General features: G+C 36.6%; 2 protein-coding genes across 2 annotated transcripts in view; one reads left to right on the forward strand and one right to left on the reverse strand.

Annotated features, from left to right (window-relative positions):
- Positions 1-8,614, forward strand: part of LOC149063598 (uncharacterized) — a 43,006-nt gene extending 34,392 nt beyond the window's left edge. The window contains exons 4-5 of the mRNA XM_089255798.1: positions 6,570-6,928; positions 8,071-8,614. Of these exons, the coding sequence (XP_089111924.1) occupies positions 6,570-6,928; positions 8,071-8,356 (645 nt within the window). The 3' untranslated portion in view covers positions 8,357-8,614. The remainder of the gene's footprint in view (positions 1-6,569; positions 6,929-8,070) is intronic.
- A 4,377-nt stretch (positions 8,615-12,991) lies between these two features.
- Ost48 (dolichyl-diphosphooligosaccharide--protein glycosyltransferase non-catalytic subunit Ost48) overlaps positions 12,992-27,211 on the reverse strand; it is a 38,350-nt gene continuing 24,130 nt past the window's right edge. The window contains exons 9-11 of the mRNA XM_089255780.1: positions 25,887-26,007; positions 16,521-16,627; positions 12,992-13,211 (exon numbers count right to left, since the gene is read on the reverse strand). Coding sequence (XP_089111906.1) covers positions 13,053-13,211; positions 16,521-16,627; positions 25,887-26,007 — 387 coding nt within the window. The 3' untranslated portion in view covers positions 12,992-13,052. The remainder of the gene's footprint in view (positions 13,212-16,520; positions 16,628-25,886; positions 26,008-27,211) is intronic.

Consider the following 27,211-nt stretch of genomic DNA (forward strand, 5'->3'; position numbering starts at 1 on the left):
GGAATTAATAAAGGATAATTCAGAATTAATGAAAGATGATTCCAGAATAAGTGAAAGAAAAATTCTAGTTTTAATGATAGAATGTCAGTTCCAAAATAAATGAAAATGGTAATTTAAGCATTAATGAAAGAAATAATTCCAGAATTAAGAAAAAGGGATAATTCCAAAATTAATGAAAGAAAAAAATTCTAGAATTAATGAAGAAATAATTTCAGCATTGATGAAAGTGATAATTCCAAAATTAATGAAACAGAATTAATGATTCCAAAATTAATGAAAGAAATAATTTCAGCATTAATGAAAAAGTGATAATTCCAAAACTAATGAAGGAAATAATTCCAGCATTAATAAAATAAATAATTTCAGCATTAATGAAAGAAACAAATCCAGAATTGATGAAAGCAATTACTCCAGAAGTAATGAAAGAAATAATAAGAAATAAAGGAAATAATTCCAGAATTAAAGAAAATTCAAGAATTAATGAAGGAAAATTCAAGAATTGATGAAAGAAATTTTTCAGCATTAAGGAAAAAAATTATTCCAGCATTAATGAAATAAATAATTTAATCTTTTTTCATCTTTAGGTGAGTTCCCAATCCTTTTTTTTAATCTTTAAATCCCAATATTTAGAGACCGAAGTGTACATTTCTATGGGCAAACGAACTTTGTTTTCACCGAGTCACGTGATTTCCTTGCACTTGATTTAGCTGCCGTCGCGGTGGCTGGATGCTCCCTCCAGTAATATAAGCTCGATGACTACAGCTATAGCCACTACACACTGAGCTATAAGTAAACTTTACTTATAGCTCAGTGCCATTATATAATGCTTAGGAGCCATTCAAATATTACGTAAGCAGATTTTTAGCCATTTTTGACCCCACCCCCTTGTCAGCGAAATTTCGTCAGCAGCTAAGAATATTTCATATCTTCAAAAAGGGTGGTTGATGACGTAAGCAACCTTCAAACCCCCCTCCCTTCCCCCTTGTCATCAAAAGTCAGCAAATCCGAAACCCCCTCCCTCCCCCTCGATGCTGACGTAATACTTGAATGACCCCTTATACAATCGCCTTAGCTACAGCCACTGAGCTTTTTGTAAACGGCCACTGAGCTGTAAGGAAAGTGGTGGCTATAAGTAAGCTTTCCTTATAGCACAGTGGCAACGGCATAGCAGAAGTAGCGATCTGCGATGAGACGCTGCAGTGCTAGCCGTTACAAAGGTAACTTATCCTTAGAGTGTTTGTTTATAGTCTGAGCACGTGGATATGGACATGGCGTTTGAATATCTGTGCTATCTTTTATTGCAGGAAAGTAGTGAATCAGAAAGTGATGAAGACGACTGGTACTCAGACCTCGATATATTATCAGAGGAGGACTTCAGAGCCCGCTACAGGATAAGTCGCTGCATGGCCCAGAAAATTATTTCGGAGGTAGGGGACAAGTTGGAGGATCCGTACACAATAAAAAGCACCCGCCTGTCGCCCGAAGAAAAACTCTGCATAGCCTTGCGCTACTACGCTACTGGATGCTACCAACTGACTCTGGGCGAAATGGCTCTGAGCCGGCCAACCAGTCGCCGAGCCATCAGAGAAGTATCGCAATGTTTGTGTGGGATCGCCAAAAATTATATCAAAATGCCTTCTACAGAGCAAGCGAGGCAACAGGTAAGATTGGGGAAAAAAATTTAAAAACCAGAAAGTAACAGCTATAGTGTATAATCCCTTTTTTTTTTTTGGCGAGAAAAACCTCTGAAAGCCTGACGAAAAGTCGCCAAGAGTGAAACGGTTTTTGTGAAATAAAAAATTGCCGAAACTACTTTATGGTACGATTCCTTTTCAGCTACTTTTTTTTTCTTTGGCAGAAAAAAAAAAAGTAAGAAAGCATAACAAGAAGTTGCCAAGAGGAAAACAAAGTCATGCTTTGAGAAGTTTTTCTTGCCAAAAAAAAAAAAAGATCACCAAAAAGTTGTAATATTATGGCTGTTATAACGAAAAACAAAACAACATCCTTAGACTAAATAAGGGATCGCTGTTGAAAATAAAACATCCTAGACTAGATACAGTGAAACTTCGATACAATGATACTCTGCGAACCAAGGAAAAAATATATCGTAAATTGATTATCGTTATATCGAGAGGAAGCAGTTTAACATTAGAGAATAGACATTTCGGAACAAGACTTGAAAAAAATATTGTTGTAGCAAAGTTTCACTGTAATAAAAACCCGGACTCTTTTTTTTTTTTTTTTTTTTTCAAACCGAGCACAACTCAGGTCTATTGCCATGGGCAATTTACTACCTAGTGAGTTGTGCCGGAAGTGTTAAGTATGTGTACCTAACAGTCTGAGTGCGTATCTAGTGTTGTGTATGATTTTTCAGTGCTGCCATCTATATCTCAGAAGTGAGTGAAGTGTAATGACTGTGAATATTTGTACTGTTTGTAGGACTGTTGCTCTCTGTGGTGAGACTTTTTAACAGGGAGATTGGCTCGCATTTGCGCCGTGAAGTTGGGAACCACATAAAACCAACTTCAGCCTACCACCACTGTGGCGACGGTGGGGCTCGAACCCGGGTCCCCTCGATGCAAGTCCGTGACAATGACCACTCGACCACCACAGCAGCAAACCTGGACTCTATTTTATATAATACAATGGCCAGGGCAACAAAAAATTTTTCTCTGGGTTCAATAAAAACATGTTTGCGGAAATGAAACTGTAATGGCTAGTATGCAAAAAGTAAATAAAAATATGATTGAGATATTTTATATTCAGGGATTCTTTTAATGCATTTATTAGCGTCATCTTTTATGCAATTTCTCCTCTACGTATGTCTCATTAATTTAACGTCTTTATTGATATCCCTGCGTTTTGTTTCCATTTTCATTGATTGTTTGTATTGTGCACCTAGTGAAGTCAGAGCCTGTTGGCCTTTCACAGGTTTGTGTATACTAAATAAATAATAAATATTCCAACAAGAAAATGTAACATACTTAAAAAACTGTATATAAAAAAAAAACACACTTTAAAATGCTAACAGACTCAATTGATTCAAATGTGGGGCTCTACGCAAAGCCAGAACAGTCAGAATGGCAACCGAGGTGACTTAAAAAAAGGGTCTATTCAGGGTTCCCAGTGACCTGGGAAGTCAGGGAATCTGAAAATTGTCTTTACAAATATTTTGGTCATTTTCCCAAAGTCGGAGAAAATTCTTAATGTTTGGGAAAAGTCAGGAAAAATTTGAAGGGGATAAGTTCACATTTAAATGGTTAGTCTTCACTTTTTTTTTTTTCATAGAAGATTATTTCTTTCAGATCCTCTAGAGGAGAGAAAACCTTATCAACAATTTGTATCTGCATTTCCCTCCAGATCCATACGGAGAGAAATTTTGGTATGCATGAGCAAAATGTCTAATAAGTTGGAAGGCTGTGTGATTTTACATATTCGGAACCACAACGTTTGAGGTCACTGAACCTGCCTTCTCAAGTGAATGGATGGGGGGAAGGGTGTAAGGAGGAGACACATCTTCCTTTCCGTTGTTTAAAACAAAACCAATACTAGCTTTCTTTGTCCATCCTATCTGAGAAAAAGTTTTATCCTCGTTTCCCCCCCCCCCCCCCCCCCGCCCTCTGTGTAAGCCATATTTACATATTGTCAACATGGGAAAGGGGAAAGACTTTCTACCTGTGGGTTATATGGAAGGCAGGAATGGGATGATTTAACAACTTGGTAGTGGTACATATCAGTCTTAAGGCATGGGCACCTCACAAAAATGAGATCTGGTTGAAATTTTTAAGAATTTGCCTGGTAGGGCCTCAAAAAAAATCACTTGTTCCGTTGCCCCATGATGCTCAACAGCCCTGGTACATATCGTTTGTTTATATTTTCCTTCTTACTACACACAGTTCACACACATTACGCACACCAAAAATAAGTAAAATTGAAAGAGAATCGTCTTCTCTGAAATTTTGTAGTAGGAGAAGGGTTGAAAAGATGCAATGTGTTTGCAAAGAACTACCTACATTTTTGACAATGTGAAGTATATATATATATACACTTCAACATTATATATATATATTCTATATAATTTGTAGTAGCAAACAACAAATGGAAAATTATCACAACTAAACTTTCGCATGAAAATGTTATTTATTAAGTTCGGATGTAAGTTACACAATTTTAACACTAGATTATTCGACATAAAACCCTCTATTCAATATTGACAAAAAGTAACTCTCTCACCGGCTTATGGTCAGTCAATAATCAGTCTTTTATTTGCCGGTTGGATGCCCGACGTTGATAGTCACTTCGGTGCAGTGTAGCCCGGTCAGTACCAGCGGAGGTCTCTCAGTTAGGGACCGGATCACCTTGATCAGCTCCAGGGGGGGCCTCTCAGTTGAGGGCCGGATCAATTCCAACGGGGGCCTATCGGTTGAGGGTCGGATCACCTCGATCAGCTGCAGGGGGCCTCTCGGTTGAGGTCCGGATCTCCAAGATGTTACGTTACTGCATGTACCCTTGACTAGGCCAGCTGCTATGTTATTTTCCGTCCAACATCAGCAATGAAATATTTTCAACTACGAAGATAAAATAATCTTTTCGGTTCAGGAAACAAATTTAGACACTTAATCTATTTAATTTTGAACAACTATTGGATCATTTTCCCATCCTAAGGCCAAATGAAGTGGTAGCAAGACGGAGAACCGTCCAATTAGAGGGTTTCAGTTAAATGAACACAACAAAGGTAGAGGAGACATATTAACCAAAGAGGGAGGAATTTATGCACACATTTCATAAAATTTTAGGACCACACGTCCTCGAAGGCCTTTTCGCCTCAACAAAAATATCTCATTTGCATACTCATGCGTTAACAAATAATAAACATCACAAAGAAAATATTACATCGGAAATCTGGCAACATGACTCAATCCGGAGAGCTGGTCAGACTCTCGTGACTATGTCAACATTAAACAAATAACATAAATAGAAATGAAATGTTCGAAACGGGGGTCTGCAGCCCCCCCCCCCCCCCCGCCGAAAACAAGTGAGTACAACTCTGTTTTCCATATAACGAGACTTGCAATAACTCCCCTGAGAGGTCCCTTGATAAAAACAAAAATTTTTCAAGACAAACCTTTAATCCTCATCCAACCTCCACGAAAATAGCGACATCGTCGTCATCAGGGGAAATTAATTTATATGGGACATCAGTAGCCTGACCTCTGGCCCGTTCTCGTTCAACAGCCGAAATACCCTACCTGCCGAACTAAGGGAACATTTTGGCCCTTACCGGTTTGCCAGCGGGTCCTCGGGTGGTTTCCAGTAACTGAGAGGTCCCTGGGGTCTAAAATAAGGACTTTCCCACATAACGACAAGATCACCATTAACGTAGAGGGATCGGATCCTGACACGTTACACCATCAGAAAGCATAATGTTTGCGAGTAAGTGCAGATTTTAATCAGTCAGGTGGTTACGAAGGCATGTGCTGTCTTGCCGATTTTTAATAATTTCAATTTTTGAAAACTAATTAGTAATCATTTAAATTATAATGTTTTTTCTTTTTGTTGATGGTTATAAAAAAAAAAGTTGAGAACATGAAGTCAGTCTAAATGTATTCATAAAAAGTTCTAATCAGGAAAATTCATTTTATTAGCTCGAAACTTTTAAAAAAAGGGGAAAAAAAGAAGTTAATTGGACAGGTGATTGTGTGTGGTTGAGGTGTAATTTTTGGCGGGGGGTTTTTCAGGTTGGGCAAAATCAGACCAACCCTGGTCCAACTTGATTCACAGGGGCTTCCCAGATGGGTTGTACAAATCGACTTATATCAGAGGATTCTTAAACTATGGGTAGTGACGCTAGATTCTTCGAATAGTAAGCACTCATCAATACATAGGGATTTATTAGTAAAAATTAAAATAAGAATGTGTGCTAAAGACAATGATCTTACTCAATCGTTTTCCACACATTCTTTCTTTTTTGTTTTTGAATGTCTCTCTTCAGTTCTTATGATTTTTGTTCTCCTGAGGCTTTTTCCCCTCTTCCTGGGCTCTTGATCCTGTATTTTCAAGATTTTAACTGGGAGATGCACACATACACAACTCTACTGACCCAAATTTGTTTTGTATCAGGGCTTCTGAGGAAGATCATATGAACACTATTCACTGCCTGGGATTCTTGATTCATAGGCTTCTGAAATAGGACGATTCGAATCTACTTACAGTCTTGTCATGAATGCACTTATTGCATCCCTGGTTTTATTAATTTCAAAGAACAAGCAGTCCCGCGGGTTCCAAAGCTGATCTTGTTGATTTTGGGTCCCAGCTGAAAAAGGTTAAGAACCCCCTGCCCTAACCTGTGCACCACGAGTTTTGAAAGACCCTATAGCTGAAAATTTTTTGGTCATCGGCTGACACACGTTATATCTGCCGGATTTTTTTTTAATTAATGAATCAGTTTGTGCTGCTTAAAATACCTCGAAGTATGATTTTTGTGTCTATAAAGAAAATTACAAAAGGTTTTTTTTTGACGGAGAGTGACGTCATCCTTGTATAAAGAAAATTACCATTTGCTTTTCTAGATTGCTCAAAGATTCCTCACAGCGAGCAATTTTCCTGGGGTATGCGGAGCCATCGGTTGTACCCAGATCAAGATTATTGATCCAAGTGGAGACTTGCCAGAGCACTTCAGGAACTATCAGGGTTTTCACTCCTTGAACGTGCAATTGGTCTGTGATGCAGATTTGTACATCCGAAACATCACAGCTCGTTGGCCTGGCAGAAACCATTGCAATGCCATATTCAATAGCTCACGTCTGAGATTCCTCTGCGAGCAGAAGCTTGTTCCTCCTGAATACCACCTAGTTGGAAACAGTGCGTATTCGTGCAGACCCTACCTACTTACGCCTTTCGTAAACCCATCGACAGCTGCTGAGAAAAGGTGAGTAACGAGAAAAGTTTCTTAAAAACATATCGCTCAAATAATGATTTCATTACTTACTCGAGAAGTAGCTGGCAGTAAGCCATATTATCATCATTTGAAGTATCTAGTTTAAGACTGGGTCTTGAGCATACCTGCAACTTATTGCTCGTAATAGCTTCTAGTGGACGATTAGTCTTAAAAGTAAGTTGCGGCATCAAGTATAGCCTACCAAGTTTAAACTATGAATGTATTGGATAGATTGAAATATAAGGGTGGATTAAATGAAAATGAAACAGTTATAAAATTCGGGTTATTTTTGTATGGGTGTAGTGAAACTTTGTGTAGAAGTAGAGCGAGATAGATAAGGAAGACAACCTCCTCCTACTGCAGAAGAGACGTGCCCGGAATCATGTGATGTGTGCTAGCTGTGGGCAACGGTATCCTCCAACAGGCAATCAGTTGTTTTTTATCTGTGTCTGCGGAGTGAAGAAGATCAATATGGTGGTGTTTGTGATTTAGTGGCAGAAAAAGTTCGCAAAGTGCATCAGCCAATGAAGGCAGTATATGGAGAACATGATGAGACACAGATTCCTGTGCAGGACTGCCACAAGCATTTACTGTCCAATTACTTTTCTGTAGTGGAAATTCTCTACAATGATGGCATGACAGGAACCAAAACGCACTTCCACCTTCTTGCTGATGTGCCTTATTGTGCATTGTCTGTTTGGGTTGAATATCTGGTTGACTTCTTTCGCCAAAGCATCCGAGATGATGGAGTGACTTTGACCAAGTCGTGTATCACCATTCACAGATTCCCATCCCTCACGGAAATGCTTGTGCCACTCGTACATACTAGTCAATGACAGCGCATATATTCACCGTACACTATCTTCATTTACCAATATACTTCACGAACTCCAACGCTTTTCCTCACTAACAAAATGAGTAACACCACGCTGCTCTTCTTTACTATTCAAACATTTGGCAGATGCAGGTGAAAAAATAACCAATTGCCTGTTGGACTTTTGTCCCATATCACATGATTTCAAGCGACTACCTAGGACAAGCCCATTCCACTGTAGGGGTTAATGGGGTTTTAGAGGAAATATTTCATGTCAATCATGTTATTTTGAAAATTGAATATTGTTCATCTTTTGCAGGTACAATGATGCTCACTTCAAAGCGACAAACACAGTGGATAGGTTGCAAGGTGCATGGAAGAGGAAATTTCAGTGCCTTTCCGCAGGTTTGCGTTGCTCGGTAACTGATTCTGTGACTATTATCACTGCGACAGCTGTCCTGCATAACATAGCCAGGTCAATGGGTGAGGATGATGGTTACTATTTGGAAGGCTACGATGATCGAACTACGGTAAGAGACAAGCAGCATCTGAGCTGCATTTCCGGATGTGCTAAAAAGAGAAGCATTCTTCGATATTTTGATTAGTCATTTGAAGAAGATTCGTGTTCAATGCTATTGTTTGTGATATTTATGTGGTTGTTTACCGAAGTGCTGCGTAACAATAGCAATGACTTTTATTCTATGTGCCAGGTCTTGGCACTCGTTATTGTATGTATACTATTCTAGAACTGCTTTCAGGAGCTGGAAGCATTTACAAAATGTGTGGTCCCTTGTTTTTATATATATATACTTTTTGTATGATTGTAAATGTGCTTAAAGATAGATAAAATGTTACAGAACGCATGTGAATTTTTAAGGTCTGTTCATACCACATTTATCAACTTCATTTGGGGATTATTCATAATCGCCAGTAAAAATGACCAATGTGGGTGAATTTATCAAACTTACAGATACGGATTGGTGGTTATGCATAACAGACCTGCCAACTCTCCGGATTTAGGTAGGGACTCCATATTTGTTAAAAATTGTGATGTCACTGCTGGGGGGAACACCTATAGAGGACAGTCGTAGTTTGCAGAGCTCACCTATTCAGTTCATGGCGTCACTTCCGTCGAGTAGTCATCAAAAAAGTATTGGCGACTGCATTTAAGTAAACTGGCAACATGACTTTATTTACTTAAGTGTTTATCTGCAGCCATTTATCAGAGGATGGTCTTGGTTGTCAAAATCCCTATATAATCATTATATTCTATTAAGAACCACATGGTAAACACAATAGCAGAGATGGATTCCCTCGGGCACCGGAGCTATTTTCGCCAGAAGCTTCATAGTATGAAGTTTGCTTTACACCCCCTTCCCAAAAGGGTGTGGTTGAAGCTGTTGTTCAAAGAACTTATCGGATTCTGTGACATTCCAGTTCTATGTGGACAACCAAAGTGCTTTAAAGCTGGTGCAAAACCCACAATTTCATCTCAGATCAAAGCATATTGGTGTTCGATTTCATTCAGTGCGTGAAAAATGTGAAAATAATGTAATGTCTGTGATGCATGTACAATCCCGTGATCAAAGGGCAGATATCATGACACAGCCATCAAAAGTAATTTTTAATTATATTCGCAAAAGTATTGGGCTTCATATTGGGGGGGAGTGTTGAATTACGATATCTCACTAACCTTGGTGGTGACTTGGCGATAGAAAAATGTAGTACCGCCAAATCGATTTGTTCGTCGTCAGTCTATATCTGTACTCGCGGAGACTGGGTTGTATTGTATGTGCGTCATGTAACATTTCTGTTTCACTTTACTATTAATTACTCCCCCTTTCAAAACAACTGCGTCAAATGGCCGCGCTTGGACCATCAAGAGGCTGAATAGACACTTGCATACAATTTGGCAAATTCAATCTTTTATTTATTCACCAAATGAAATATTTTGACGCAAAGCCGATTGGCAGCGCGCGCAGACCCTGCTGAACCATATATGAATGATAGCATATACAAAAAATTCTAATATAGTAAGTCTGCTATAATGAGTATGGCTCCTGACCAGTCGTATAGCAAGGGTGTTACAAGTGATTTTCAAATAGCTAATGTTAAAGATACATAAACCATAGGTGCCAATTCACAGATTTGAAAAATCTGTAGTTTATCCTGTGATGGCACATTCTGCATCAAAGAAAACATGTCAAACAAATAAAAGAAAAAAACCGGGGACTTTTTTAAAATTGCAATGGGTGGCAGTTTCCCATATAAATCCCATTTTCCTGGGATGCATTTTTCCCTGTCTTGGTCTTTTTAACAATGATTACCCACTTTGCTTTCTTTAATCATACTTGGTGACAATTACTGATTTTTCTTACTTGATTCCTCATATTTTTCCTGAGAAAACGGGGTCAGCCTGAAATTGCAAGGACTGAAAGAGTTCTTTAGGGATTTTCCATTCAATTAAAGCTCAATTTGAGGACTTTTAGGGATTTTTCTATGAAGATACAAAAAATTAGAAGAATTAGATTTCCAACAGGAAGATTTTTGTAAAGCTGAATAAATCGGAAGCATTGGCACCTATGCATAAACTATTTGGATATGACATGCTAGTATTATTAAAGCTTTCCTTTTACAAAGGAAATTCCACAGAAGAATGAATTTTCTTTCCGAAACTTATCTTTGCTTGGTATCCAGGCAATTGTATTTTGATTAGTCATTGTCAAACACCCCAATTTCATTACTCTTAAGAGGAAAAGGTAGAAAAACAGTGATACACCTTGGCTTACAAATTTCTTGGATAGGAAAGATTTCTTTGTAATATTTCTATCTCCGCCCACAAATGATTTAGTTGACGTGGATGCACTCACATAGCACAGCAGAATTATGAGCTGAATTTTCGTTCAATTATCAGAATTACTGTTAGTAGCGTTATCAATTTATCTGCCTCTGATTAACTTTTCAGATAGAACACACATCTATTTCTTGCCAAGAAAGCTTTTATCATTTCATGTAAAATGAATGATAGCTAAGAGAGAAATAAATTTAAAAAGAAGTAGAGACTTGAATGTGTTTTCAGTGCAAGATTCTTAGCATCAAGCTGAACAGTCTAGTTCAGCGATGCACAACCTACAGCCCGTGGGCCAAATACACCCACCATCCAGCCCACAAAAGCTGATGCGGTAAACAAGTAACAATATTATCTATACTTAAGCTGATCATATCTCCTTGGTAAAATACAGCAAATCAAGATTCCTATGAGACTGTCAATTATAGCCAAATAAGTGTTAAAGGCAAGTAAAGTTGTCTAATTATAGCCACAAATATTGTTGAAGTCAAGTAAAGTTGCTATAAAAGTAAAGTTGCTATAAGGCAATAAAATTATCAAAAGTTTATAAGATTGTCAACTATCACTAAAATCGCAAAAAAAAACATCCAATGATGGGAAATAGGGAGCTACTGCAACTCGCAATGGATTGTTAATGTAATTCACCACAAAACGTATTTGTTTGACAAATATGGAACAAATATATTTACATGACTAATTAATTGAGATATAGATTATTTTATGATAATTATGGCCCTAAGACAGATAGTGCGGTGACCAAGACGTACAGGAGTTGAATAAACCTGTTTGTTTTCATCTCGATCTGTTGAATTTTGCTATCTGCTAATTGGTCCGTTCCCCCCCCCCCCTTTTTCTCTCTTCCGCGGTGGAATCATCACCCCACCCTTACATTTCAGAATCCTTGCAGTCATTTTCCCCATCCTCTTCCATGTTTATTTTTCCTTCCTAGTTGCAATTCTTAGTAACTGGAGTGCAGCCTAAGTCATTAGGATGATTTTAATTCTTGATTTCTCAGGGAAAAATAAAATTTCAAGCAGGTATTGTTGAAAGAGCATTTTATAAAAAAGCTTCAGCCAAAATTACGGAGATGCCCAGTAAAATACAAGACTCATGGTCATCCTTACATATACAGGTTTCTGGCCTGCAAAAACACTGCTTATCTGGTCCACGGACTGAAAAATTTACGCACCCCCTGGGCTAGATTATCTTTCCCATCTGTATTTATCAGACAAAGAAATGAGTTGACCATACATACCACATAAGAAACCTAAAAACCAACTTGGTTGTTTATATAGGATGAAATAAAAATATCTTCCTTTGAATTCTCCTTCACCAAATTCTGAAGCTGTTCTGCTCAGCCTCCACTATTTTTACAGTGCTTTTCGATGTTCTATAAAGCATATCTTTGAATTTTCAGAAAGTATGACTCTGCGTGTGTGTGTGTGTGTACAGCGATAAATCATCTAACAAAGATAACTCTCCGGAATCATGATTGTTAGCCGAAACACAATCAGTTTTTTTTTATAGAAAACTGTTTAATTTGTTCCATGGTACTGCTTAAATTTTTAAGATAAAACAAGGAGTGCTATGAAAAAAGACAAAACCTGACCAAAGGCTAAAATGAATGTCTCCAAAACTGAGTAAAAAATAATTTGAAGGAAGATGAGATACCGAAGACCTTTCTATTTGTACACAACAAACACAAGCTTCTGCTGACATAATCCCAGTCAAGTTCATAGGTGTTCCCATCCATTTGTGATTTGATCAGCTAATTTTTGTGTTTGATGAAAAAAATAAGTTCCTAGAATGTCCAGACTGTTCAGTTCGGTGCACTGAAGAAAGCTTGCTCTGAAAAAAGAATTTCTTCAATCCATTTTCTATTAGCAAATCTTTCATTTTACATGAAATGGTCAAAAAAATTTTAGATAGAGCAGCAAAGGTACATCTGAGAAAAAGATTCCGAGGGAGACATGAGTTAATTAGGCTCAAGTGACGGTAATTCTGATGATGATTGCCACTAAAATTCAACTTACGACATGGCTATTTTATGCCAAATATATATTTGTTAGCCGAGGCAGAAAAATCTTGAAAAAATCCTCGCTAGCCAAAAACGTTGTTAGATGAGGCAATCGTTAGTTAAGGTATCACTGTATTATAATATTTGCTTTATATATTTTATACAACACATCAAATTATGAACTACACTTTTGGATATACAAAGAGTTCTTTGAGTACAAACACCTCTTGATAATCAAAATTACAACAATAACTATTTTATAAAAGATAATATTCAGGATGATTAGTACCGGTATAAAAATTCACTTTTTGATTTGATCACTCAATAACTTTGATAACTTGATTGTACCTCAAAAATAGACAAATTAAACCAAAATATTTTGTAAAAAAAATTTAATTCAAAAAAAAAAATCCTTGTGCTTAATTTTACAAATAGTTCATTCACTTTTGTCTTTGCTGCTGCGTTCTTTGTGGTGGAGGAAAACACAACTGAAAATGAAAACGCCGAACATCATAGAGAATGAACTGATGTAATATGGATATGCAGATGCTATGAAACGTTCATATTGAGTGTGCTCTAGTGGCCTCACAGAGACCTAAGAAAGATGAAAACTCAGTTACAGCAAAAGAATGAAAAATATGAAAAACACTAAAAATTAGTTTTACAACTTTGAATTTATTTGTAGCTATCAAGTCAAAGAAAGAAACACACACACACACAATAACACTTATATATATTAGGCAATAAAACAGGCTTTGAAATACAGCCAGACTCACTTATAAGGAATACAGATATAAAGAATTATTACATATGATGCTTTTTCTTACCATATGAATAGTATAGGTTATCCCAGTCCTGTAATTTGGGGGGGGGGGCCCGGCCTTCGAAAATACACTAAAAATGGTATATATATATATAAAATTTTAAATACATTGAGTACATGTTCTTTGCCCCCCCCCCTCCCGGGAAAAAGTTGAAATGATGGCCCTGGGTTATCCCATACCATTTTGACTGCTTATAACAAAAAACAATTTCAACAAAGTATGTCTATAACAAATTTTCGACTGATTTTCAAACATGGAATTGTCACAATTTCTTTGTAATCATATCTAAATCTTGTCTGTAAATTTACCTTTCTGCAACTGTTAATGTCTCTTTTCTTTCCTGGGAAGACATTCTAGCAAGGCCATTTTGGGTAAAATCCCGTAAGACCCTATTTTTTGTTTTTGTTTTATAAATCTTATTTTGTTTGCAGAAAACCTCATTAGGAAGAGAAAAAAAAAGAGGTTATTTATTCCCAAAAGTCTGATCTCCAAACCACCTTTAGCGCACATTTGCTATTCTCAACCACTTAACAGTTTTAGTGTACCCGAACACTGTTCGGGTGCTACGAAAAGGGACACTCCTGATTTGCCTGTATGCTGCTCGGGCAGCTTATTTTTTCATGTCAATCTAATAATTTGCCTGACTTTTTCATCCTTTTAGTTTGCAGTGTTTCTAATAGATTTCTCTAGTAGTCCAGTAAAGATTGGATTGCAAAATGAGCATATATCGGTTTAAGGTCAGGTTTTACTGCTCTTTGTTTATGAAAGAAAAGGGGAGTGAATTTTGTTTGGACTTGTTCAGTGTATCATGCGTTGTGAATACTATTTGATTACAATTTTTCAAGAATGAATGAAGTGAGAGGCTCATAACAGAATATTAATTCTGGTACTTTCCAGTTCAGTAAGTTCTACGATAAGGTAGAAGTGTATTTTTTTTGCTGTAATTAAAAATTATAAATTAATAAATTCAATACTTAACAGTTTTGTGACTCCTGATTTGAATTTATATAATCGATGTGAACACAAAATTGTATTTCAAAAATGTGCTTATTTTTGGACACAATATGTCAGGAAAAAGAAACTGTTAAGTGGTTAAACTAGATTTGGACACTAATTGTGATGGTTTTAGGGTGTGGAAATTAATTTTGAAAATGTCCAAGTGCAAAACGCTACTCACTGCTTCAAAAATTGTAGCTGTGTAATTAAACGCCGAAAATGGAAAAAGAAAGTAAGGTATAAAAAAAAATAATAATTAGGATTACATGAAGTCTGATATTTTCTTTAAATGGTTAAAAAAAAAGATCAAATAATTTTACAACGTTCGTGATCTTACTAAAAGAAAAAAAAATTACATTTAGCAAATAATAATACATTATTAGATATTATATTTAGTAAGTAATATGTATGCTTATTTGGCAAAAAATGATATAAATGCAGGACGTCCAAATTCCACAAAAATATATAAAAAAAACAATGATTGACAATTATTTTTGTATGTGATCATGAGATGATCATTTTATTAAAATATATTATTCATATAACATGAAATATATTATTTTAATAATGCTCAGATTACTAAAAATGTGTATTGTGCATGCAAAATGCTTTATATTTTGCTTAAATGTATCATGTTTCAAGCTATAACAAAGTCTGCATATAACAAATAGTTCAGCTGTTTTTCTGACTTTGTTATAAGCAGGTCTGACTGTTTGTATATAGGAAGATTTTGAATTTTTTTTCGTAGGATAAACTTTGAGGAAGCAGTACGTGCACAGTTCACAACTGTTGGTAAACGCAAGTTATCTGCATGAGAAACAATGAAAACAGCCTTTTGGCATATGCACAAGCATTCTAAAAAAAGACATTTTTAGCATAGCAATGAATGGGACCACGCGAGACAAAATAATCATAGCCAAATTAAAAATTAATTTAAATTTAATTTAAATACAGCAACCCACAAGCACTGAAACCTAGGGGTTCCAGCCACATGAGCCCCTTTCCCAAGTAACTTTGAAAGGTCTTTTTTGAGGTGTCTGGGATTGCCAGACATCTGTATATAGGGCCTACAAGAGCATATGCAAGGAAGGTTTGTTGATTATTCATCAATTGCTCAAGGAATAATCAACAAACCTTCCTTGCATATGCTCTTGTAGGCCCTATATACAGATGTCTGGCAATCCTAGACACCTCCCTCCCAAGCAGAATGTATTGCATTATTCCGCAACGAGCCCTCGGCTAACTGGAACTGTTCTGTGGTAAAAATAAACAGATTTCAACATGGCCTGCTTTGAGACTAGATCCCACCTCCACAATTTCTCCATTCTCTCAGGACTCTTATGGCAAAATTTTCTCTCTGAAAGAAATATGTAACAATTTGTTTAAAAACTAGTTGAAAATTCATGTTGGTCTTGGAGGTATCATCTTCTACTAAGTGCTGTCTTGAAGCATGTGCCCACTCAGGCACAGCTTGGAGATCTAACAAAAATTAGACCTAAATTTGAGAATTCGCCAGGTGGGGCCTCAAGAAAATCACCTGGCCCAGAAACCCCATGATGCTCTTGAGATGACCCTGCTGCCGGGCCAACATATAAATAATGAGAAGAGATTTATAACATTTCTTGATTTATTTCTAGACTTCTTTAGAACTAAGTGTTGTTCCTTCCTATTTAAGTTTTACAGCTACTTTATTTACAATGTTGCCATCACAAAAAAAAACATAATATTATACATGGTTGTTTTAGCAGATTTGGCCTAATGAAAGTTATTTGTTTATTAAAGAGATTTGTCAATTTTAACTGATGAAGGCATTCAAAAACTAACAATGTGGTATGTCCAGATGCTTTACTCCCCCAAGTGAAGCATCATCAAATTTTGTCAAGTGCTGCAAGCTGACAACATTGACATACACCTACTCGGGGGTTAGAAAAAACCAGAGTTCACTCGATTTGTATGGTTATTGTTTTACTTGAGAAAGTCACAGAAAGCCATGCATGATCGCAGGATTAGGAAGCTATGGATGCAATAGCAGCTAGTAATTAATGAATATAATAGACTGGAAAAAGAGAAAAAATAGTAATTACCTGTGTTGTTTTGTATAAGTGTGTAAATCCCATTCGATTGTAGTCAACTTTGAACTGGTACACACCATAAACGTCGGGAAGTTTGAATTCAGCAACATATTTGTTACCTAAGTAAAGGCAATGGCGCAATCAGCATACATTAAAGAAAACACATAAATTCACAAGTTTGTATTTTATTACAATGCTAGGCCACAATAAAACAGCAAGATTTGAAAACATTTCTGGTCTAAGAAATTCAACTCGTATTTCGCCCACATCTGCGGCAAATATCTTCAGAGGTTTAAAAACATGTAGGTCTCTATGACAAACAAGAAAGGCGATGTACATCTATTCCTGTCGAGTTGTTCCTTTTATAGACATCTGGAACTTCATCGGCTCCAGAGCTGGTTTGACTAGAAGTGTCAAGCTCTGATTGACTGTGTGGAGTCTGGTGCAGGGATGCAAGTGTCACTTATCTATTTTCGAGCAGAAATTTTGAAAATGGAGCAGGAAAAAAAATGGACTATATCTGCAATATAGGGGATAATTTTTCCCTAAAATGCTGAAAGTTTTGCCAAAAATGATTAGATCAGATAAGTCTAAATAAATTTCATTCACAAATTAAAGTCCATTTAAAATTTTTCTGGAGTATCTATCACTGCTAAAACAAGCAATACTGAAATGAAAAAACCAATTATTTGACTTTTTCAAAACATACAATGCATGCTGAAAGCCTAAGCAAGAATTCCCACACTCGGAAAGCATAGCACAATGAAATTTGCAAAAAATTTTGAAGTTCATTTAAATACAACACCCCATAGGCACTGGAACCTAGGAACTCGGGCCACATAAGCTTCTCCCCACCCCCCAACAAGCAAATTTAAGAGACAGCCAAGGCTCTCAAATAATTCAGTAACATTCAATGCAATCCATCCCTGCACACCCCCTTTGGGGTCATATTTCCGGTCACCTGGCAACCCTAGACTCAGGGCAGTATTGTGTCTTCTTATGGCCTCTGGGCAGACTTTTCTTTGGGACCTTCTTTGAAAGGATTAAGAAACATTACAATGCAAAATGAGTTCACATTTTCTGTGAAGGGCCCCCCCAATTCCGCTCGCTGCTCTGGGGCAGCAGCACACCGGTTTCCCCAGCCTAGTTACAGGCCTGCCTAAACCTCTACCAATGATTGTCATATCAGAGCTCCTTCCAGGGCCATCTTAAGAGTATCATGGACCTACAGGCCAAATGATTTTTTGAGGCCTTTCCCAGAAAATTCTCGAAAATTTCTAACCGATTTAATTTTTGTGATGCCCTTTCTTCTCTTGAGGCCTCTGGGCCATGCCCAGGTGAGGCAATGTGTTAAGACGGCCCTGGCTCCTTCGGTACCTACGACGAAACTTTCCACGAGAGTACCTGCTGGAAATGCATTCTTCGCATGAAAAAACAGATTCCACACCGATCTTGTTGTGTCCCGAGGCACTACAACCAGTAGAAATAATGAGCTCAAATCAAAGCAGAAGAGCTTAGAACAGGCCTTAGCAACCTATGACTCGCAGGTCACTGAGAGATCCTTTTCATAATTTCTAGTGACCCACTTTAGTTTCGAAAATAAAGTACAATTATATTCGGGTATATAAAGTATATACTCAAAACATCATCTTAATACACACATTTTGGTTGATTTTGACCCGCAGACAAAACAAAGTTGCCAACCCCAGCATAGAAAAACATTAAACGGAGTGAGGTGCGAGTGATCGAGCACTTTGTTCTGCATGGAACACATGCTAGTTCCTGACCGATGATCATACCAAACAGCGATCCGCGTCAGAAGAAAATGCCGTCCAAATAGAATGTGCAAGAATGAGCCAATTTCTTCACAGATTGCATTATTTTTTATACAGCAAATCAAAAAAGAAGATCGGGCAGGTAAAATTTAAAAAAAAAGCAATAATAAAGGGAATGCTGTTTACAAGAGCTGGAACCATTGTGCGAGAGTACAAACGTAGCGCAAGCAGGTTTTTTGATTTTGATAGCCACCGCATTGTTTACCCGTGCAGAGGGGTGAACCCAGTAGATGGTGAATTGCAAACACATTTTCAGAAGCACAGATTTTCACACTCCGATCGGCAACTGACTGTTGAGAGAGGGGATCTATTTTGTGTAGGTTCGTTTAATTTTCCGTATTTTACAGACCCAGATCAATTTCTCCCGTATTATTCGGCTCTTGGAAAGGGCAATCCCTCCCCTTTGGATCCATGCCTGCTATTGGAATCAGAAAACCTGCCTGCATTTCAAAATGATTTGCACCACAAACTGGAATTGGCACAAATGTACAGGGATTCTGCAGTTTGGCGCACCTTGTAGCAAGAAAACCGTTTTGGCGCAATTGGAGCAGCTCTTGCATCCCTGCTGGTGGTGATCTCTTGATTTCAACAACCAATCACCATCAGACTCCAGGTTACCAAAAAGAAATTGTTTAAATTTATGAGAAACAAATTGAATTTGTTCCACAAAGAATTTTTTTAACATGTTCACCAGTCACTAAAGAAGAATGTGTTAAAGTCCTTAAAAGCCTGCATTATTCAGTAGAAAGCAAATGACCAGATCTTTGGAAGACCAAGTTGTGGGTGCTCCATCACGATAATGCGCCAGTTCACAGGTGCCCTCCGGTGTCAGATTACCAGTCAAAACATCACATTTGATAACTTCCACCAGCTTATTTTCCTGATCTTTGCCCCGTTAACTCTTTTCCATTTTTTCTCAGATAAAGAATTTGCTTAAAGGGCATTGATTCTTAGGTCCTGAAGAAACATAATGAGCAGTGACGGAGGCACTGGAGGATGTGACAATAATGGGCATGCAATTCGCATTTACATCCTTGTGTGAACGATGGTAAAAATGCATAATTGTAGAGGGTAGTTACTTTGAAGGAAATATCAAATAAACAGGTTATATCTGTACTAGAGATGGGACGAATATATTCGGCTGCTATTCGGTATTTAGCTCAGCCGAATATCCGTGTACATCTAAATACATGAAACTAATTTTGAAAAATGATATACGCTCGAATCCTGTTTTAACGACTACAGATGTAGCGAAAATCTCATTTTAACAAACACTTTTCTAATCCCCCAAATAAGTTTACATAGGAACAATGTTAGCTAACCTGGAATTCCTTTATAACAAAATTTTGTTTTAACGAAGTGATTCCTCCGGTCTCTTCGCGTTCGTTATAGTAGGGATTCGACTGTAAATTGAAATTTTTTTCCATAAATTAAAAATTTATTGATTATATTTTACTGTGTGATGTATATCCCTTTTTGTGAAAGAGGTTATGTCAGGGTGAATTCCTACGATGAAAAAAATGTGAAACTGAAAATAGAATCCGACAATAATATGGTGGAGGTGAGCACGAATTACATACACAAGTTCATCAACTTAAAGATTTATTTATTCATTCATTCATTGTTGCTTGGCCGAGATATATACAAGAGGATGTGGTGGTTAAGTATGACAAAAACGACGATTGATGTTACGAAAAAATTCGGAAATCATAGTACAATCTACAATATTTGGTGGTAGGTTGTTCCAGTCGATAATAGTTCTTGGGAAGAAACTAAATTTATGATAATCTGAAGAAGCAAAGATGGGCTGTAATTTTTGGGAATGATTGAGTCTAACAGATAAACGCAAGAGTTTAATTAGAATGTCAGAAGTGTTGACATTAAAAAACCATGGAGGATTTTGTAAAGAAAAGTTAAATTAAAGATAACTCAGAAGAGAGGAGAGCGGTTGGATATTGAGTTAGCGCTTGACCTCCGAAATGGAAACAGATGGAAACCAACAGTTAAAAATGAAGCGAGTGGACTTATTTTTGATAGATTCTAATTTGTCTATTTTGGTTTGAGTATGGGGAGTCCCAAGTTTCACAGGCATAGGGGAGAACAGGGAGGATATATGTCTGGAAGCACAGGTGACGCACATGATGAGTGGAGTTTTTCAGGTTACAACAAAGGAAAAAGAGCTTTGAGACATTTACAAAAAATATAATCAACACGAAGATTCCAGCAGAGATGGGAAGAGATTATAATGCCCAGGTATTTATAATGGGAAACCTCAGTGATGAAAGAATTTTTTATTGAATAAGGGAAGATATACGTAGACGAAGAACATCTAAAGAGGAAAAATAAGCAGTAAATTTTATGATGCATTAATACTTGACAGTAAGTAATGGTTGACATTTTCTTTTAATTAGACGTAAAATTGTAACAAGTTTTGAAACAAATTGATTCTGTAAGTAATATTAAAATACAATATATCATCGTTAAATTTGAGTGTCAGTATCCAAGGCAAAAAAAAAAATCCTCCAATTACTAGTTTTTTAATATTTATTTAAATAATAACTTGCATAATTCAACATCAATCATTTAAAATTACCACAATAACTTTATCTTCCATTAAAAACACCAATTTTATATAGAGTTATGATGAATTTTAAGAAAACTGATATTCTACCAAATCAATATTCGTCCCATACTTATTAGCCAGTGGAGGATTCTGATTCTTGCTAGTCAAGCCAGAATCAAGGTCAAGTCAGCATTGCGAACTTAAGCCATGAAAAATTACTTTTCTTCCTATAAGTTAAGTATCATTACTTTCTCCAGTCAACCCTAGAGTTCTCAAGTATACTAAAGCCACGAGTGTTAAAGATTAGTTGAAACAGAAATATCAATTAGAGAAATATTTAAATGATAGTCATAATGGCCAGAAAGAGACTCCAGTTTTCAGTTGATAATCGGAAAATAAAACAAGGTCCCAGAGCTGGGAAAAACAATTATCTGAACTTACCCACTTTTATTGAGATATTAAAAAAGTTTTTCATCATGAAGTGAATATTAAGGTATGTGCAATGTGGCTGATTCAAGACATAGAATACTAATGACAATTTTAATTTTTTGAACGGATGAATAACTGGAAAAGTTTCTTTTAAAAATACAGTGGAATTTTGCATAACGGATGATTTGGTTAACACGTAATGATTTGCATAAAGAGCAAAAATTTTGCACTTTGTTTATTTAGTCTCAGGTTATCGCAATTAAGCCAATGGTTTTTTTGTTTTCAATCCATGCACCTAATGTGGAAAATTATTGGTAATATTCCCCACTACACTCCAGTCAGTGTGCCTCATTTGAAAAATGAACATGCATGCGAACACGATTGTTTGCAATACAAATGTAACATTGTAACCATGCAGTATATCTGCTTAAAATTTTCTTTTAATTCTGCTTGGAGAAAACTGTGGGGTGATTGCATCATTTAATGTGACTTTGATGGGGCTAGCTAATGAACAGGAACCACCTTTTGTCGAAGAGATTATTTCTTCGGAGAAGACCATGGGACTGGAGATGAATGAGGACAACATTCAAGAATTAGTAGAGGGACATGGCCAAGAGCTGACCAGACTTTTTTTGCACAGAACAGCAAGAGTTTATGGACGTGTGGAGAAGTAACTCCCTTGAAATGAGATAGAAGAGATGTGTCTAATGTGGGAATCTGTGCACAATGTTGTGGAAAAGAACCACCCAAATAAAGCTATATCAGTGTGAGAGCAATGGTATCTGTACAATGACAATCTAATTTCCCATTTTCGAGAACTTCTAAAAAGGAGGAATAAACTATACTGGTAGCATTAAAAAGTGATGCACTGTTGTAAAGGCATGTGCATTAGGGTGGGGTCAGTCACCGTTCCATGTAAATTTTTTTTTTTTTTTTAATTTCTATCCGGCACAGCATGAAAAGGGTGCCAAATGATGTCTTTAGTTCACATATAAATTTTTTTAAGAATGGGTTATCATCTTCTGCCTTCGGATCGACATTGAAGAATGCATATTTTGAAAAAAAAAAAAACTTTTTTTTTATTTGTCAAAGTAAGGTTTTAAAATAAATTTTTAATGTAATATGTCTATACAACAAATACAAATCGCATGAGTAACACTTATTTATTACAAGAAAAAGGTTAAAAGTGGCATTTATATTATCATCATATTTCAAATAGCGCAAAAATCCTTCTTACTACTGAATTTCGGCAAAGCGTTTCGAGACTTACTAACCGAAACGGCAACCAGGTCCATATTCTGAAGAATTTCTAACCGATAGGTCACCGCCGAGGTAAAAGAGAGTATGACAGTGGATCAGATATATTCTACTTTTGCCAGTCAATGAGATCGATGTAAAATGATACATCAAATTTTACAATAGGAAGTTAAACAGGCTGAGTCCATTTTTCTGAATGCGGCGGGCTGCTGGTTCACGCATGTGCTGTCTAGGGCTAATTAGACCGGGACCTACAATTTATTGCAGATTCCGAATGGCAGGCTTGTTTTTTTATACTCATCAAGAAGTTGGTGCCAGGGTTTAAGCTACGGTTGCATTTTTCGCAAAATCCAAAAGAAAATCTTAGAATGCGAAGGAAGTAGTAGCCACTTTTGCAAAAATGCATACAGGAGGTACGAAACGAGTAGACATCCAACCATAGGCGTACACAGAATTTTCTCAAGGAGGGGCTTTCAATTATTTTTTCTTTTTAGGGGGGGGGGGGTTAAATTTTTTCCTGCAAAATAACACTATAATCTCGGCTTGAAGGGGGGTTAGAACCCCAAAACCCCCCTTTGCGTATGCCAATGCATCCAACCATCAATCATTAGCATTGTAGCATTTTGCTAAAGCTTTTCCTCTCATTTTTGCTTTTTTGCTAAAGGAATTTTTTTTGTCTAGCTTAAACCCCGGTTGGTGCGCTAACCCCTCGATGGAGGATTCCCTGCGGTAGCAACTTTTTCTGCGGTCATGTCGCTGTTTTTGTTGTACCCGTGTCAGGAAAGTTTTCTGACAAGGACGAACTTACGACACCCCTAAACATCCTTTGGTTTTCAGGCGAGTATCTTATCCACCTGGGCTACCGCCCCCCCCCCCCCTGACGATTTGTTTGCTAAATCCTTAGGCCTTTTCAAACTGCTGAGACTATTCTGTACAAACATGTTTGGTCTGTGGTAATACCTTGAATAGAAAACTTGGATAACTCTGTTGAAATAGCTTGAAACGAAGCACAATTTTTTTTTTTTCACATATTTCTATATCTTTGCCGATTCTCCCTAAAAATGTTTAGGGTCCCGATGTGCTGCCGTCAATATGTAGAAACAAGTGTTGGAAGGATAATTCGTTCATATGCAGTAAACAGGTAATCCACCACAACGGCTTATCTAACCTGTTTTCAAGCAGACATATGACACCTCCATACTTACCAACGTTCACATTAGTTCCACGTCACACCCAACTGCCACTAAAGACTCCATAAATATTTATAATTCCAAGAAGTTGAAAATTGCTTGTTCTATGCATTCAGATGTGTCAGAAGCTGGTACTTCGACGATGGTTCCATTATCAGTGAAATATTCTCCACTGATAATGGAACCATATAAAGTTTTACCCTTCCGTCTGTCGAAGTATAAAGCAGTTATTTGTAGAATTTTGGTCGCTCGTTGGTCGATTAGAAAGTCTTTCTCTTTCTTTGACAGGTACATTTTATATTTGGGGCAAATGCACTTTTCGATGTTCTTACACTGGCAGGATGAAATAAATGTCAATCAATAATTTACGGCAAAACTCTTCTAATTGATTCTTCTGTATTTTAGGGTGTGATTTTAAAAGATTTTTGTATTTCATACATGATAGGCATTTAACATCGCTTTCACTCGTTTATGTTGGACAGAAGAAATGGATGCTCTTCAATTTTTGCTCAGACAATGTCCTCTAGTTCTTTATACGTGGACTCTTTATTAGTTTCATTATTACGTTTTATCATATGACGGTTCCATTCATAGAACTTCATATCTTCGTAGGTTGGTAATATATTGCAATTTAATGTCACTTGAATCATGAAATAACAGACATTTCCACTTTGAATGAGTATGATCCATGATGAAAATGGCACAAGCGAGCTCAACAAAACCTCGCCTTATTTCAGCTAGAGTTATACCGAGAAACATGGGCGTCGCATGAGCACGCGTAGGGTCTTCCTAGACTCTCCCCCACTCTACCCACCCATCCACTCCTCACCACTACAACGTGACAAATTGTCTATGTTTGTAGAAAGTAACGTAATTGATCAAAACCCTAACTGAAACCTACCTTGAAAAAAAAATTTGAAAAAATCAATATCAATCCGGAGGCAGTTACACGAATCAGAATGTAAAAAAAAAAAAGCCACATGTGTTATTTTGAGACCATTTAGCACCTTTTTATCGCTGTGCCCCTTGAAAAATATGAGTTTTATTTTTTTGACCCATCCCAATGTACATGTTTGAAACGCATTGCTAGGGAACCATTTCCATCAATTGGAAAATTATTGTTGAGGAAGAGAAACCACTGTTGCCTGTATAATAGGGGAAATCAATGTAAGTGTACCCAAAATTGGAAGTGAACAATAGCTAAGTGCATTTCGGAACTGTAGGAAGCTCCTTCTTCAGTAGCAAAGACAAATAGTAGAAAGAAAGAAATACTCTTTATAGCGGGAGTTACTCAATGTTCAAGACATGAAATGAAGTGACGCAATATGAGAAAAGGCAAATGGTAGAACCAATCACAGATGAGACCATGAGAGTGATGTTAATGGAGAAAAAAAAAATTACTGTAGAAACTGTTGCCAGATTTTTGAGAAGGGTGGTGTGCTAGTTAGGTCATTGACGAGTTTGTTTGGGTTTTTGTAGATGTGAAATAATTCATAGAAGTCCAAGTTAAACAGTGAGGGACCATTTTTGAATGTTGGCTGATGAAAAGTCAAATTTATGGTGAAAGGGCCAGCAGTTAAAGTCTTGGTTGGTTACATATGTTCTATGCTTGTTTAAACAGTATTTAAGGACATGTTTATGTAGTTTGACCTATACATGACAATCCACATTGGCATGAAATGGTGTAAATGTCCCAGTTATTTAGTTGGTCAATGGGATCTTTTAGTTTAAAGATGATTTTATTGGGGTGAAGATCACAGAAAAATTATATTTTCCCATTGACCGACTCAACAACTGGGAAATTTAAAGCATTTTGTGCCAATGCGAATTATCATATATAGGCAAACTAAACATGCCCTTAAATACCGTTTAAATGATAGATACGAAACAAACCAAGACTTTAACCGCTCATTCATAGTCCTTTGAACATAAATTCAACTTTTCATCAGCCAAAATTATTCAAAAATGATCCCTCGCCGTTTCACTTAGACTTCTACAAATCATGCGTACACTGAATGGGTACTGCTATGAATGGTTTGTACACTTTTTTTGGGAATGACCCATATATGCAAACATATTTAAATCTATAAACAATAGGCATTACCTCTTTTTTTCAATGATGTCCTCACAAATGGGTCGATACGAACAAACTCTAGCTGTAAGTCAGTTGCATCAAATGGAACCCATTTTCCATCTTTAAGGATCTCTACTTCAATGGTATAAACCTTGAAGAAAAAAAAAATTTCTTCAATATCTAGCTAATGATCATCTTGCATAACTTCTCAAATCATAACTTTCAATATTAATTCCTGAAAAACACAAGTCACTGTTGTGGCTAAAAATCATATCTTTTCAGCTTTAGAAATTTTACGGCATAAAATATTGTGATCGCATTTACAAGTACCTACCTATCACAAAGATTTGATCGGGATCTACTTACCTTTCTACCTACAGGAGAAAAGATAAATCCGACAATTCCTCACTAGGGCAGTATTTATTTTGATGAAACATTTATTCACAGACTGAATTAGATGTGACTTCATAAATACATAAGAATATGAATAAATAAATAAATAAATTTGGAGACAACACCCCCACCACGCAAAACCTGCACGTCATAAGCATATCAATGCAAACCTATGTTACTATATTATAGCTGCCAACCCTGGAGAATGAAAATCAGAGATTTTAGCACCGATATGAACTCCATACAAAAACCTTTCAACGACAAATAAAGATTGTTTTTTTTTCATAAATGCAAATAAACTCCTAGGGATATTTTCTAATACTATTTCAAGTGAAATAATAAACAAATTCAGATGATTTAAAACTACATAAAAAGAAATATTGAAAAACCAAATGCAAAAAATTATAGTCAGATTGGAGGAAAAAAAAGATCAACTAAAGATCATAGCTATTATTCATTATAAAAAAAAATTACATCTTACCTGCCATCACCAATTAATTGCAGCTAACAGTATTTTGCCCTTTTCCCCACTGCCAGCTCAATGGCACTCACATAATAATAATCTGGATCAAGTTTCTTTTTTTCTCATTAACACTGGTTCATGTGAATTGCACGCTTGGCTCCATGCATTTGTCTGTCTAATTAATTAATTTTTATCAATATTGTATGTATAACATGAATGCCAGGTATTAATATCTGGAGTTCTGTATTCATCTATGTTGTTGTGCAAATAAATGTATATTTAAATTACCTATTATACTACAAGTAAATAAAAATCACACCAACAAAAAATCAATCTAGCTCAAAAACAGGGCATATGGTCATCCAACACACAAAATATTTTGCTGATTTAATTATCAAGAGGCCAAATCAGTGCTATCTTTTAGGTGAATTTTATCTTTGCCTCATCAAATGGAACATTTCGATAGGATTTAGTAATGGTGACAACTAACATTACACAT

Source organism: Pholcus phalangioides, unplaced genomic scaffold (assembly GCF_987345545.1).
Source record: "Pholcus phalangioides strain wild (caught in Gottingen) unplaced genomic scaffold, Ppha-v1.0 ptg000172l_1, whole genome shotgun sequence".
NCBI classification, from domain to species: domain Eukaryota; kingdom Metazoa; phylum Arthropoda; class Arachnida; order Araneae; family Pholcidae; genus Pholcus; species Pholcus phalangioides.